The sequence below is a fragment of the Asterias rubens genome, chromosome 5 (assembly GCF_902459465.1).
Source record: "Asterias rubens chromosome 5, eAstRub1.3, whole genome shotgun sequence".
In the NCBI taxonomy this organism is placed as follows: Eukaryota; Metazoa; Echinodermata; class Asteroidea; order Forcipulatida; family Asteriidae; genus Asterias; species Asterias rubens.
The window spans coordinates 18,559,652-18,574,102 of NC_047066.1; the positions used below are offsets into that span (position 1 = coordinate 18,559,652).

The 14,451-nt window shown below is 40.7% G+C and overlaps 1 protein-coding gene across 1 annotated transcript in view; it reads left to right on the forward strand.

The window, feature by feature from the left end:
• LOC117290268 (nitric oxide synthase, brain-like) overlaps positions 1–14,451 on the forward strand; it is a 29,488-nt gene that overhangs the window by 13,987 nt on the left and 1,050 nt on the right. The window contains exons 11-21 of the mRNA XM_033771569.1: positions 1,148–1,282; positions 1,772–1,946; positions 2,804–3,030; positions 4,429–4,622; positions 5,403–5,572; positions 8,544–8,751; positions 9,849–9,933; positions 10,577–10,880; positions 11,493–11,684; positions 12,344–12,478; positions 13,061–13,209. Of these exons, the coding sequence (XP_033627460.1) occupies positions 1,148–1,282; positions 1,772–1,946; positions 2,804–3,030; positions 4,429–4,622; positions 5,403–5,572; positions 8,544–8,751; positions 9,849–9,933; positions 10,577–10,880; positions 11,493–11,684; positions 12,344–12,478; positions 13,061–13,209 (1,974 nt within the window). The remainder of the gene's footprint in view (positions 1–1,147; positions 1,283–1,771; positions 1,947–2,803; positions 3,031–4,428; positions 4,623–5,402; positions 5,573–8,543; positions 8,752–9,848; positions 9,934–10,576; positions 10,881–11,492; positions 11,685–12,343; positions 12,479–13,060; positions 13,210–14,451) is intronic.

Consider the following 14,451-nt stretch of genomic DNA (forward strand, 5'->3'; position numbering starts at 1 on the left):
ACATTGGCATTGCTTACTTTGTGTTGTTATAACTTTCAAATGAAAGATTAGTTTGGAGTGTCACTTTAACCCATTATGCGCAGAGCACTACATATCTTGTCCTCCACTTTGAAGGTTAAAATAGAGGAATTGACTCAACAATAATTATTATGGAAATGGTACTATAGACGCGCATTCTTATCAGGAGGTGCGTTTCGCGTTGTGCAAGGTCTTGTGGGTGGATTCAGACACTTCGTTCATTTGCCACTTCGTACCCTGGACACTTTGTACCGTAACCAAATAAGTCACTTCATACCCTCAACCGAGTCACTTCGTACCCTCAGCCGAGTCACTTCGTACCCTCAGCCGAGTCACTTCGTACCCTCAGCCGAGTCACTTCGTACCCTCAGCCGAGTCACTTCGTACCCTCAGCCGAGTCACTTCGTACCCTCAGCCGAGTCACTTCGTACCCTCAGCCGAGTCACTTCGTACCCTCAGCCGAGTCACTTCGTACCCTCAGCCGAGTCACTTCGTACCCTCAGCCGAGTCACTTCGTACCCTCAGCCGAGTCACTTCGTACCCTCAGCCGAGTCACTTCGTACCCTCAGCCGAGTCACTTCGTACCCTCAGCCGAGTCACTTCGTACCCTCAGCCGAGTCACTTCGTACCCTCAGCCGAGTCACTTCGTACCCTCAGCCGATCACTTCGTACCCTCAGCCGAGTCACTTCGTACCCTCAGCCGAATCACTTCCTTCATGTATTCTTTTTATAAGTTAATGTTCCTTGAGATACAAAATAATACTTTTTAGTTGACAATTCATTCAAATGAATTGTCTTTTTGGTTTAATAATGTAAATGATTGTCCTTTTTAGGGTGAAATTAATATTTTGTATAACTTGATGTCCGCCAAGGACACATCTTACGCTCATATTTTGTTGTTCGAGTATTTTAAAGTAAAACAATCACGCAATCGTCAAGATGGATCCTTAGTGTGTCCCCCCCCCCAAAAAAAAAAAAAAAGAAGTTACGAAGTGTCTCGTAAGAAGGTACGAATGTGTCCAAGGTACGAAGTTTCCTGACACCTAGTGGGTCTTTGGGTCAAGGGGTACTGTACAAATTTTTTACTGTGCATAAATATGACTCCATTACTTTTGTTTTCTTTTTACAGTGGTTTAGATTCGACAGACTTTGTTGATTACGAGCAATTCTGTAACCATCCAGTTCGAGTATCTTCCAGAAAAATCCTGCGAGTGAATTCTTTGACTTCGATGGATACACCTACATTGCTACTCAGTGCTGTGAGGTAAGGCCTGGATCTCGGGGAGGGCAGGTAAAATAACGGCGAAATTTCACTTAAGGGGTCTATGTAACTTTTGTAGGGACAAAAAAAATTGTCCACAGATTTACACTAAACTTACACAGTTTGAAGATAATGATAGTAGAAAGGTTCCCTGAAAATATTACTTGATGAGGTGCTGTAGTTTTTGGGAAATGAGTAAAACAATGTCATCGCTTCATGAGATGAAAATTATTTTAATCATTTACAAACGTATTTTCATGACATTGTTTTACTCATTTCTCAAAAACTACAGCACCTCAGTAAGTAATATTTGAAGGGAAGCTTTCCACTTTCATTATCTTCAAATCCTGTAAGTTTAATGTAAATCTATGGACATTTTGAAAAAGTACCCAAATCCTTTAACGAAGTCCGTAAATGTACGGACATTTTTAACAGTGATGGTGGATTGTTATTAACTCTATTCTACTTTTCTATTACACTGTTATTGGATAGGTTTTCAGTGTTCGGTCTGGGATCGTCTGCGTATCCTAACTTCAATGCCTTTGGACATGCTGTGGATGACTTACTTGGTCAAATGGGAGGAGAGCGCCTGTTGGAGATCGGTATAGGAAACGAAATGGGAGGTCAAGAGATTGCGTTCAAAAAATGGGCCCAGGAAATATTCAAGGTAATTTTTAAAGACACTGGATTCCTTTGGTAGGTGTCAAAGACCAGTCTTCTCACTTGGTTTATCTCAACATATGCGCACAATAACAAACCTGGGAAAGTTAAGATGTTAAGATTAAGATTAGGAAAATCGAGTTATTAAGTTGTCCGTACAGCAGCCGATTTTACGAAACGCTAGGATTAATCCTAACTCGAGTTGGGACGAGTAACCCTTCCTAACTTAGGTGGGTTCAATGTGTCATACGTATTTTGATACGGAACTCAACCCGTCCTAAGCCCTAAGATGAATCCTAAGTTAGGAAGAGTTTTGTGAAATCGACGGCAAGGGTGTCAAAGGATATTACATACCGTATCGTCAAAGGTTTAATCTCTCAAACATATATTTGCCCTATTTTAATGCCACCCTTCTTTTTAATTAAAGACACTGGACACTATTGGTAATTGTCAACGACCAGTTTTTCTCACTTGGTATGCATAAATAAAAATCTGTGAAAATTTGAGCTCAATTGGTCGTCGAAGTTGCGAGACAATAATGAAAGAAAAACACCCTTGTCACACGACGTTGTGTGCCTTCAGATGCTTGATTTCGAGACCTCAAACTCGAAATCAAACTGCCGTTTTGTCACAATGTTTTATACTATCAACAGCTCCCCATTACTCGTTACCAAGTAAGGTTTTATGCTAACAATTATTTTGAGTAATATACCAATATTGTCCACTGTCTTTTAATGCTACCTCAGTTTACTTGATGTAATATACCTTATAAATACCACATTTATTGTTTGCAAATTTTGCTATTAAACCAATACGATTTATAAATAAGCTTAAGAAAGCAATGTTTGTGTTTTTTCATTGTAGATCTCCTGCGAGACATTCTGCATTGGCACTGATGTTAACATTGATAACGTAGCAGCCTCCATCTCCATGCCTGACGCTACCTGGGCCGCAGAGAAGTTTCGTGTTGTAGTCGTGGACCATCAGGCTAACCCGGCTAACATTTGCTCAACTTTGAGTCGCATACATCACAAAAAGATTCTACCTTGTAAATTCATCTCTAAGACAAACCTACACAACAAACTATCCAGGTAAAACTAATTATTTATAAAGCGCACAAATTCAAGTGATCACGGAGCCAAATACAAACAATAACATTACACATGTAAGCCTAAGCTTTCTCCAGAAGACAATCAGAGCATACTGATCGAAACGTCGAGTTGAAACCTATGGTTCTTTTCAGAACCATCCCAACTCATTCAGAGGATTTATCATACCATGGTGTCACCGCAAACTTTACTATATTGTATTTCCATTATGCAAAGTTTCAAATCCTTAAAAATAATGGCAATGAAAACTTACCTGGAAGTTCAGCAGCTTTAGATAGCGTAAAGCATTTTTGAGATAAATTTTGCTTAAAGTCACCTGGAAATATAATTTTTTTCTTTCTTTCAAACATAAGAGTATATGCTTACGAACAATAAAACAATTTTTTTAGTAATTGTTTGTCACGATTTATATGTTTAAAAAATATATAAAGTTGTTAGGGGCTGACTCCGCCTACCCCTTTTGTGACGTCAATCGAGGTAGACTTTGCCTGCAATGCGTATAGTAAACACACGTGCAAACTACATGTACGTCCAAGTCGTGAGTTGGTACATTTCAAAAAGTGTTTTTCTGCATTCAGCAGCAATACACCTGGTCGGCATTGCCGGGAAAAAAAAAAAAATCTTTTTGAAACGTACAAACTCACGACTTGGTCCGTACATGTACTTGTGTTTACTAAATTGTGTTTACTCTACGCATTACAGGCAAAGTCTGCCTCGATTGACGTCACGAACAGCGCCCTCTCGGGTCGGGGTCTACTCTTAAATTTGTAAATAACATAAGAACTGATTTTTTTAAACCTTAGTTAACTGTTAATTCACATTCCACTCATCAAAACACATATATTAGTGACAAAAGCTTTATTTTGAAAAAATACCACTTCCAGGTGACTTTAAAAGTAATGAGTTTATGAAAAAAGATATAAGTTTTTATCAAGTGAGATTTAGTTTGCCATTCATTTTCAAAGTCGTACCAAACGTACAAACCCTGTTATAAATAGCCAGAAAAAGTATATTAAAACCGAAAATATACATGTGTGCCCACTATATAGACGGATATAGACGGAAGAACAAAATGCTTGCAAAATGCCTGCGGCAGAAATGCTCTTACGAAGCAAAATGTTCAACTTTGACAGATATAGACAATGGGGGAGCAGACTTACCGGGTAATACATTGGACATGTACATCGTTTATGACTAGCCTGAACATCTGACGTCACACTTCGAGGCTCGTGAATATTAAGGTGCCCAGTCTAGGTTATATCGTGCTCCGAACATCGTGAAGTAAGTCTGCTGCCACCTAGAGTTTCAAAGTCTCTCATTATAGATTAACTACAACTTTTAACTCCACCACTCTGAAGTGTATACTGTATTGTGTTTCAGACGATCCACCATACTCGTTCGACTGAGCACTCAGGGTAACGAGGAACTGAGCTATGAACCAGGAGATCACGTGGCTATCTATCCATCCAATGACCAAGCTCTGGTGGAACGGATTCTGCGCAGAATCGATTGTGGGAATAAACCAGATGTAGTGATTAGAGTGGACCGCCACGAGGCCAGAACAACTGATCTTGGTAAAAGACTACTTAAATTTTTGTATCATTTTTTTCCCTACAAATAAAGTTTGTGAAATCTGAACATTCTTACCTAGTACAGGTTATCTGAGAATTTTTTATAATTTTTATCAGATATGTATTCCTTTGTAGGGAGTTTAATAGGAGACTTTCTGTGACGATAGGTAGCAGCAGACTTAAAGCCATTGGTCTCAGAATTATGCGCATGTTCAGAACTACGTAAACAATAGAAATTTACCCGTTAAGTCTGCTGCCACCTAGCGTTGGAAAGTCTCCCATTCTTCCAGCATGGACATAACCGCTCCGAATTTTCAGCATTATTTAGAAAATGCGACCACCTTTTGAACATAAATTTTCACAATCGAACGATCCCAAAATATAAAGGTTTATTTGAATTTAACGAAAGCAATCGCACAACATCAGTAAACAGTATTTTCCAAAGGCCCACACTTCGTGTATCACAACTTGTATATCAAATAACAAACCGGTGAAAATTTAGGCTCAATCGGTCATCGGAGTCGAGAGAAAATAACGGGAAAACCAACTCTTGTTTCCGCACGTTTCGTCATAACATGAGTTAAAAAAATCCGTTATTCTCGATCGAGAATTGATATTGTTTCAATGTTTTCTCAAAAAGTAAAGCATTTCAAGGGAAATCTTTTACCATATTACCTTCTGTAAACCCTGTAAGTTATTTGTAAATCTGTTCCGAAAGTGTCGATTGGCTTTAATTTTGGCAACGTTGAAATAAATGTAGTATCTAACGTTGTTTTCATGTAGGTACCGTTCGAGCTTGGGTTCCACATAACCGGTTCCTACCGTGCTCTGTCCGCTATGCACTGTCCCATCTCCTTGATGTCACATCTACACCTGCACCAATGTTGCTCAAGACGCTATCCATGCATGCAAGAAGCCCATTGGAACAGAAACAACTGTCTCGCTTAGGAGAGGTAATTTATTATTTAATTGTTTTCACATTGAGAGTACTGTGCACATGTTGTGTGTTGTTCAGAATAACTCGTATGTTTTAAAGTATGTAAAAGCCAAGTTCAACTAAACTTTCTTCCACACGCCATCTAAATAATACTAGGAATATTATTGGCTTCTTATACAGCACCCATCAGTGACGCTCCTGGTGCTGTAATTGTAATATATCAACACTAGAGGGCGCTATTTCCACAACCCTTGTTAGCTAGTCATGAGTTACTCTGATGAATAAACGTGTATCTGGAAGTAATACTCTTTGAAGCTATCCACTCATTTCATGGTGGCAGCGGTGGGATACGAACCCACGCCATCGAAATGACTGGTGACTCTGTGAAGATATCCACTCATTTCAGTAATTAACATACAGTCTTCGTGCAAAGTATGTAGGATCACGTTTGAATTATGAGAGTACTCCTTTTACATAGCACCATGTAATGTTTTACAAGGTGTTGTAGCGCAATATGCTGCCTATCAAACCACGAATATCGGGCAAACCCCTTCTCTTTTTGATAGGTGCACTGTTTGTTTTATGTGCGTTACACAACACACGGGACATAAGGGTTTGTCCCATCCGAAGGATGAAGCATCGTAGTTATGTGTCTTTCTAAGGACACAGGTGTCACGACTGGGACTCGAACCCACACTCCGCTGATCAGAAACACCAGAGTTAAATTCGGTGCCCTAAACCGCTAGACCATCGCCACATTAGCTTTGTTGCAGCATGGAGTTATAACAAAGCAAACTCCAATGACGTCAAAGTATTGTCATTTTGACGCACGCCGTCAACGGCAGATTTTTTCTTAGTTTTTCAAAACCTGGGGCCTTATTTTTGTATCTGTAATCTTGGAATAAAGTGTACAGATATAATAAAATGAAACAAACACGTTATAAAGAAGTTTTAATAGCGTTCCCGTTAAACAATTTTCGCTCAACCTGTAAAAGGCAACCTACCAAATTGTGTGGTCACGTTTGATGAAAGTGTTTGTGTCTTGTATGCACATCTGTATTTTGATTTTTGTTTGTTTTATTTTCATTTGCTTTTTGATCATCTCTGAAAGCGAAATTACTTTAACACCAAACCTTTAGAAAATTGTTCGTGTTTTGAACAATGCATGCGGTTGTTTAGTTAGAACTTAATTGTGCCGCTACGGGAAAGCTTCATTGAATAATTTTTGAGTTTTGCAACTAAAAATCAGAAAGTATACATCATTTTCACTGAGTAGGCGTTTACATTGAACTAGGTGGGTCATTGAACTTAAGGGATGAGCAGTTAAACTGCCCCTCAGTCAGCAGCCCTACTAGTTTGTGCATGAACAAACCAAGTCCACTGTCTGGCAAAGGAATTACATGGAGATAACAGGTGTGAGTTGCCAGAAAATGAAGCTTTCCCGGTAATTTAATGTTATCTTGATTTAAGGACTAATCAACTAATCAATAAATTTTATTTTTGTCACTTTTATGTTTGATTTTTGCATTGATTTGCGTGTGTCTTCACCCATCCATGGCATGTATCTACACCTATCGTCTGCCATTTGTTTTGCTGTGATTGGATTGTGATTTTTGAACGCAGTTACAACAAGAAAACTTCGAGCAACAGTCTGACAATGAGGTGTTGTGTTTTGTTTGTTTTTAATAGACCTTTATCATGGTGCAGCCATCTTGAATTTGTCCCACTGGTATCAATGTAAACGAACTTGGAGGCTGGAAGAACAAAATAGTCTGGTTCATATTTGCTAAATGATTATTAGCATACTTCATTTCTATCGGATATCAGGAACATGACCAACGTTGAGGCATCATGACAAAGGTCTATATAGACCCTTCCCATGAAATACGTAAATGGCACATGTTGGTTGGCAAAATGAATGAACATCGCGCTGTTTTGTAGGCAGCTAATTACCATAATTATTTCATGCGAAGGGTCTATTAGGCCTAGATCTGGATTCCACAAAATGTTGGGTTGGGTTTTGTTTTTTTCAAAGTGAAGTTCCCACACATTAATTATCGTTCGATTTTATGAATCGACCCTGTTGGTAAGTAATTGCGTCGCACACTGTCCTATGCTGTGTGCACAAACTGTTCACATACCGCTCAAGTGTTCAAGCTAATGACTCGTTATGAGTGCCGGTTTGGTAAGAGATTCTGTCCCCCATATGGCGAACGGTACAAACTTCTTCTGGTAGATCCCTCTTTTGATTCTTCCATCCCCCAGCCCATATTTATTTCCCAGATTGGGGACCGACTAAGCGCCAAGCGGCGGACAGAATTCCATGGAACACTGGCTAATTAATAATCAAAGTACATAGAGCGTAGTAAGCGAAGCGTGCGTAGTTTTTACAAACATGGGTCCATCCAGGGCCCCCTTAATAAGCAAATGGTTTTAACTGCTTTGAAAATGAATCAGTTTCCTGAGACATTCCAAAACATTTTCAGATATGTTAATATAGATTTTCAACTTCGTGACAGTACCATTTGGTCACTTATTTTTACCAAAAGGAGTATCTCATTTGGGGACCAGTCTGTTGATAGGCCCTTTTCGAAACCACGACTTCGGCTTTGGTTTCGGCTTCAGGCTCCATCGTCTCATCTGAAGCCCTGAGCGCGTACGGCGCGCAAATTGTTAAAACAACCGCGGGGCCAAGCTAGCCTTAGACTTGACTCAAGTCCCAATCCCGTGCCATCCCCAGGAAAATACTGCTTGTGATGCTCTGCATTCCAAAACCTGTTCCGCATGTGACGGCGAGCGCGCACTGTACTGTGTATGCTACGTGTTGTTCATAGTATTAAGTTTGGCTATATGCTTAGGGACCTCTCATACGAGAATGGGACTTGAATCAAGTCTAGGTAGCCTGGGCCGAATTTGGAGCCGAAGCCGTGGATTCGAAAAGGGTCAAAGTTGACAACCCCTTTGTGTTTATCCTGACCATTTTTTAGGGTTCAGCAGTGTACGATGAATGGCAGTACACATTCCCTAATCTAGCTGAAGTACTCGAAGCATTCCCAACTCTCCGGATACCAGCCTCCATGCTTTTAACCTTGCTCCCACTGCTACGGCCACGATACTACTCCATCAGTTCCAGTCCCAGACTAAACCCTGGGGAGGTGCATCTGACCGTTGCAGTTGTCCAGTACAAGTCAAAAGGTACTTATAACAATGCCTTTAGGACGCTAGGTGGCAGCAGATTCATTGTTGTACTCTGTGTGCGTACGCTCGACTCAGAAATTACGTTAACAATAAACACTTTCTGGTAAGTCTGCTGCCACCTAGCGTTCCAAAGTCTTCCTTTCCTTCGCTAATCTTTGCTCAAATTGCCATTGCCTTGGATTTGGTCTTGCTCTTAAGATGGCAATAAGAACACACCGGTTCTTTACAGAACCAACGTGGACTTGGGTGGCAGCAGCTTACCAGGACATTCCTTTGTTGTCCGTAATTTCCGCTCAGAGCTATGAAATTTACCTCAGTCTGCTGCACCTAACGGTCGCAGGTCTCCCATTGCAACACTTCTTCTTCAAAAAAAATTACAACTATAGTTAACAGATGGTTTAACATGGGTTGAGGTTTAGCAGTCGACATAAGCTCCCCAATGATTGGAAGTTGACTAAAAGCCCTTTTTTCATGACATCACTTTAATTTGCCAAGGGTACCTTAACCATTGCACGTGAACACTTGTGTGCCCGCGTCTGGTACGTGATGTTGAATGGAGCAGTGAGAATTCAGCTGTGGTCATGAATATAATTAGGATTGGTAATTTAAATATGATCCGCAACATTCAAAATTTCAACACATTTTGCATAGCATTTTGTAAGCAAATGCAGCGTTGAAGGCTTTTCTCAAGACAAAATCACTGCAAGTCGCATTCACACTGATCAAAAAATTAATTCACTGGATATTTTTTTTCATTTCAGATACATTTATTTCATGTCAACATCAATCAATACATCTTAGTGTGATTGTTCAGAAAACATATAATAGTTTGTAAAAATGAAAAAAAAATGAAGAACAGTTAATAAACAACCTGACATTAACATAGGAAAATGAGGCTTTTTGTTCCCCTTCCTTAAAGACAAAGACAACAGAAACAAAAACGTACCGTGTTCTTTTGTAAAGCAGCAAACTTGTGTAATAAGATCTCGAGGTCAGCTTTAGAAAATATTAAAATAAATGCCCCTCCTCACATCGTTGTTTATAATTATCATTTATAATCATACACAAATGTTTACCTTTTTACTTGTTTTCAGGAAGTGGCGCTATCAACCGTGGTGTATGTTCCAACTGGTTAGACTCTCTAGCCGAAGACACCACTGTACCTTTGTACATCAGAAAGTAAGATACCACATGTTGTGTAGCACTGCTAAAAAAATATACTAAGGAGGGGGGGGGGGTCGTACATAGAAAGTGAATACCAATTACCGAGTAATACACTTACCGAGTGTGATGTTTTTTACGCTTGTTTTTATTTTAGTTCAAACGGAAATCGTTTTGTCTGAGGAACTGATTTATATAACTAAAAATACTAGCGGGAAACCCGCGCTACGCGCGGGGTCCATAGCAACAGTTAAAACAACACGCAAAATCCCACACATTTTGGATGTTTTTTACTCATAAATCTGTCAATTCTCAAACGGATTTTGTTCAAAAATAGATGAGCGTCAAAACGAAGTCAGCGTTTTTCTTCCGTTTAAATTTGGCGAGGTTTGATGCGGTATCCAGGGAGAAGATCCAATAACATACACACACAACCGTGGACTTCTCTTTGTTCTCCCATTGTTTGGGCATAATTTATTTTTCAGACGTCCCCATTGGTTTTGTACACAAAATCTACCGAGGACTGTCCCCGGTGTGACTCTTTCCCGGATTCCTTTTGTTAATGTCCTCGGTTATCAATAGTAGACATGCCCACACACACACACCCACACACACACATCGGCTATTTATTAAGAGATGTTTTTTTTTTTTACCAACATAGGGAGTCTTCTTTCAACATGCCGAAGGATAAACAATCCCCAATGATACTTGTAGGACCAGGCACTGGCATTGCGCCATTCCGCAGCTTCTGGCAACAACGTCAATTCGACATCTCTGAAAGCTTGTCAAAAGCAGATACCAACAGCAAGATAACCGAACACCAATTCGGTGACGTCACGCTGGTGTTTGGCTGCAGACATTCCAAACTAGATAACGTTTATAAAGAGGAAAAACAAGTCGCGATGAAGGAGGGCGCCCTCACAGACATGTGGACGGCTTTTTCACGAGAGGTGCATCTTCCAAGAGTAAGTCGAAACAAAATTTAAATTGTATGTACACGTTTGGCTATGGCTCTGAAAATGAACAGCAATAAAAACTAACGTGCTAAGAAGTACAACAACTTATGCATTTTGAGAAACTAAACCCCAAATTATACTTGGGTTATGGACAAAATATATTAATTGTTACCACAATTTTGTTTTGAATATTACTAGAAGCGTTACCGCGCGATCGTAGTGATTTTATTCGCTCCGACTGTGAATACCTAGTTGCGCTAACGTAACCCTCCTCCCGACTGGCCGGGGGGTTACGAGATTCTCTCGAGCGGCAAATGACAATCTGGTCCAACAAATATAATTTCGACAGCTAGTCACCAGATTTGCCCAATTTTTACCACTTTCAAAAATCATGACACAAATTCTGAGGGCACATACTTAAATCCTCCAATCCTAATGAACACTCAAAACGCCAATGAGAAAAAAGAAAAAGGACAAAAACTTACCAGATCCCGGAGCGAATTCCCAGGTTTATATTTTGAACCTGTCCCAACGCTTTTCAAACGCTTTATTTTTTGGTTGGACTAAATTCTGTGTGAAAAAAAGAGGTTATTTTTTGTTTCTTTTCTTTTGCTCCTAAAGACTTATGTTCAGGATTTACTGCGCAAGAACTCGGAGAAGGTGTACAAGACACTCCAGAATGTCAAAGGTCATATGTACGTGTGTGGTGACGTCAACATGGCAGCTGGAGTATCAGCTACGATACACTCCATTCTGGCTAAACACGGAGAAATGACCACAGACGAGGCCAAAAAACGTCTAAAACGCATGAAAGTATGAATGAAGATAATACAAAGATAGCATTTAACAAACAAATTATTACATAACGCATTTTACATACAATAAACCATATCAATGGGCTTTACAATAATGCCCCGGTCATTGGGCCACGACATTCCTGTAATCTTTCTCAGCTCCCTGGGGAGTATACAGACCTGATCTGCCGTGGTGCTCCAAAGGCTTTTTCATTCACAATATCAACCTCTACCCTCGCAGCGTACCCATTTAATTATATTATATGCCTAGGTAAAGACAAGCAAATATAGTCAACCCAAACTCCGGTGAATTAACCACCAGAACTTTAATTCGATGCTCTCACAACCATTCGGCCATGACACTCTACTCTTTGATGATTAAACGTGCTTTTCTTGCGTAAGAGTCATCATGCGCAGCACGTACACGTGTTCTTTTCCCATTGTTTTACATCAAAGATCGTGGCCAATGACGTCATGTGCGATCAATCTGTTCGACTTACTGCTCTTAAAACTTCCAAGTTTTACCAAAGTCTGACGTCATCATCCAAGATAAACCAATAAGAAACTTTTGAACGCTTGGTGGCAGCAGACTTATTCCATTGTTCACATGTGTTTTTTAGAGTGTAGGTGTCCATCATTTTAACAAATTCTGTCGGTTTTGTGTGTGTGTATTTTAAGGCCACGGGTCGGTACCATGAGGATATTTTTGGGGTCACGTTGAGGACTGATGACATCACAGAGAAGCTGCGAAAGCTGGAGACTCGGTCAGAAGACAACAAGTCAGTGGCAGATGAAATCGCCAACCTGAGATCGGTATGGAATTACTATCGACATTTTAAAACTCAATTTTGAAACAGAAAAAAAACGGACAAGAACCGGACAGCGTGACTCCTCCCATTGTCCCTCTTTTGTTTTTACCCTAACTTTTTTTGCAACAGGTGGTTCAAAACAATTGGTTTGAACGTTTTTCCAACATGGACCTTTCCCAAACCGTAGACCCTCATCATCATCATCATCATCATTCGGCATAGACTTGCGTCCGTGTGGCCGCCTCGTCCTCAGGTTGTAATGGTGACGCACTCCTGAGTTGCTGCCATCACCTGGTGTCTTTCAATCGCTTCTCATTAAAGTTCTTCGACGCTTCTTCCACTCCACTTAGTGGCGTTGTCTATCCAGCGCAGCTTAGTGCGGCATCTGCCTCGAATTGTGCCTGTAGGCAGACCATCTATAGCTGCGCCGGGTAGGCCTCCCTGTCTCATCACATGCGCGTAGACGCTAATGTTCTCTTTTGTAATAGGTCCCGGTTTGAATGTGTATACCTACTCACATCAGCGTAGGGGTAAAAACCAAACTTAAAATGAACGTGACAAGTTACGTGTATTTTGTTCCTATCAGGGTAACTTCATTAACCGCCATAAAGACACTTACATACGGCGGACTTTGAGTGCTACCCACTCCACGTCAGTTACCGATTTGACTGATATCGACTATGGACGAGACGGCGGACGACAGTGGAAAGTGTCAGCACCGTCCCCTCCATTCAGGTTAGTTGTCAGTGTGTCCTGATTTTCAAGCAATGATGATTATTGCTTCTTGAAAAATTGGGAATGCTACTACTATAGTAGATGATACCCCTGTGCATATACCCTTCCTTACGGATCGAGCGCTCGGATTGTTTCAGCAGCAGAGCGTGGGTTCGAATCCCGGTCATGACACTTGGCAAGGGACTGGGCCATCAATGATATTGCTTCGTGGAAATTTGGGAAGGATGATATCCTTACGTACTGAGAGCCTTGGTGTGTTGCCATCAGTAGAGTTTGGGGTTGAATCCCGGTCATGGCACCTGGGTCCTTGAGCAAGGCACGTAAGAAGTTGGGAAGGTAGTGCATTCTGCTCTACCATTCAGGCTCCTAGTGGACGATATTAACCCTTGTCTACACGATGAAAGCCAGTGGACACTATTGGTTATTGTCAAAGACCAGTCTTCTCACTTGGTGTATCTCAACATATGCATAACATAACAAACCTGTGAAACCTTGAGCTCAATTGAAGTTGTGTGCTTTTATAGATGCTTGATTTCGTGACCTCAAATTCTAAATCTGAGGTCTCGAAATCCAATTCGTGGAAAATTATTTCTTTCTCGAAAACTACGTCACTTCAGAGAGAGCCGTTTCTCCCAAAGTTTACTAACAACCTCTCCCAATTACTCGTTTCCTTCCAAGTGAGGTTTTATGCTAATAATTATTTTTTAGTAATTACCAATGGTGTCCACTGCCCTTAAGGGAGTATAAACCTGTTTCAGTCAGTGGAGTAGGTGGCAACAGTTCACTGGTTGCAGTTGATTTGGGTTGACGGCCCAAATCAGTCAAGTGTAGCCATCACCTTGAAGTGGTCGTCCGACCTTGATGAACTCTGGAAAGTGGGCCCCTACATTTTGCGCACACTGACTCGGTCCTTTGTGCGGCATCTAAATGTAGCCCGAGCCCTAAATGTAGCCTGACCTAAATGTAGCTCTAAACATGTACCTATGTAGCCCGGACCTAAATGTAGCCCAAAACATGTACCTAAAAGTAGCCCGGACCTAAATGTAGCCCAAAACATGTACCTAAATGTAGCCCGGCAGGCTACATATAGGGCTCGGGCTACATTTAGGTGCCGCACAGTCCTCGGAGATTGCAGCTCGCTGTTATGTTAATGAATAATTATCATAATTGAGTTCAGAATGTGGATAAATATGAGTTTCTTTCTGCTTGTTGTAACTTTCTATGAGTGCTATAGACGATGTG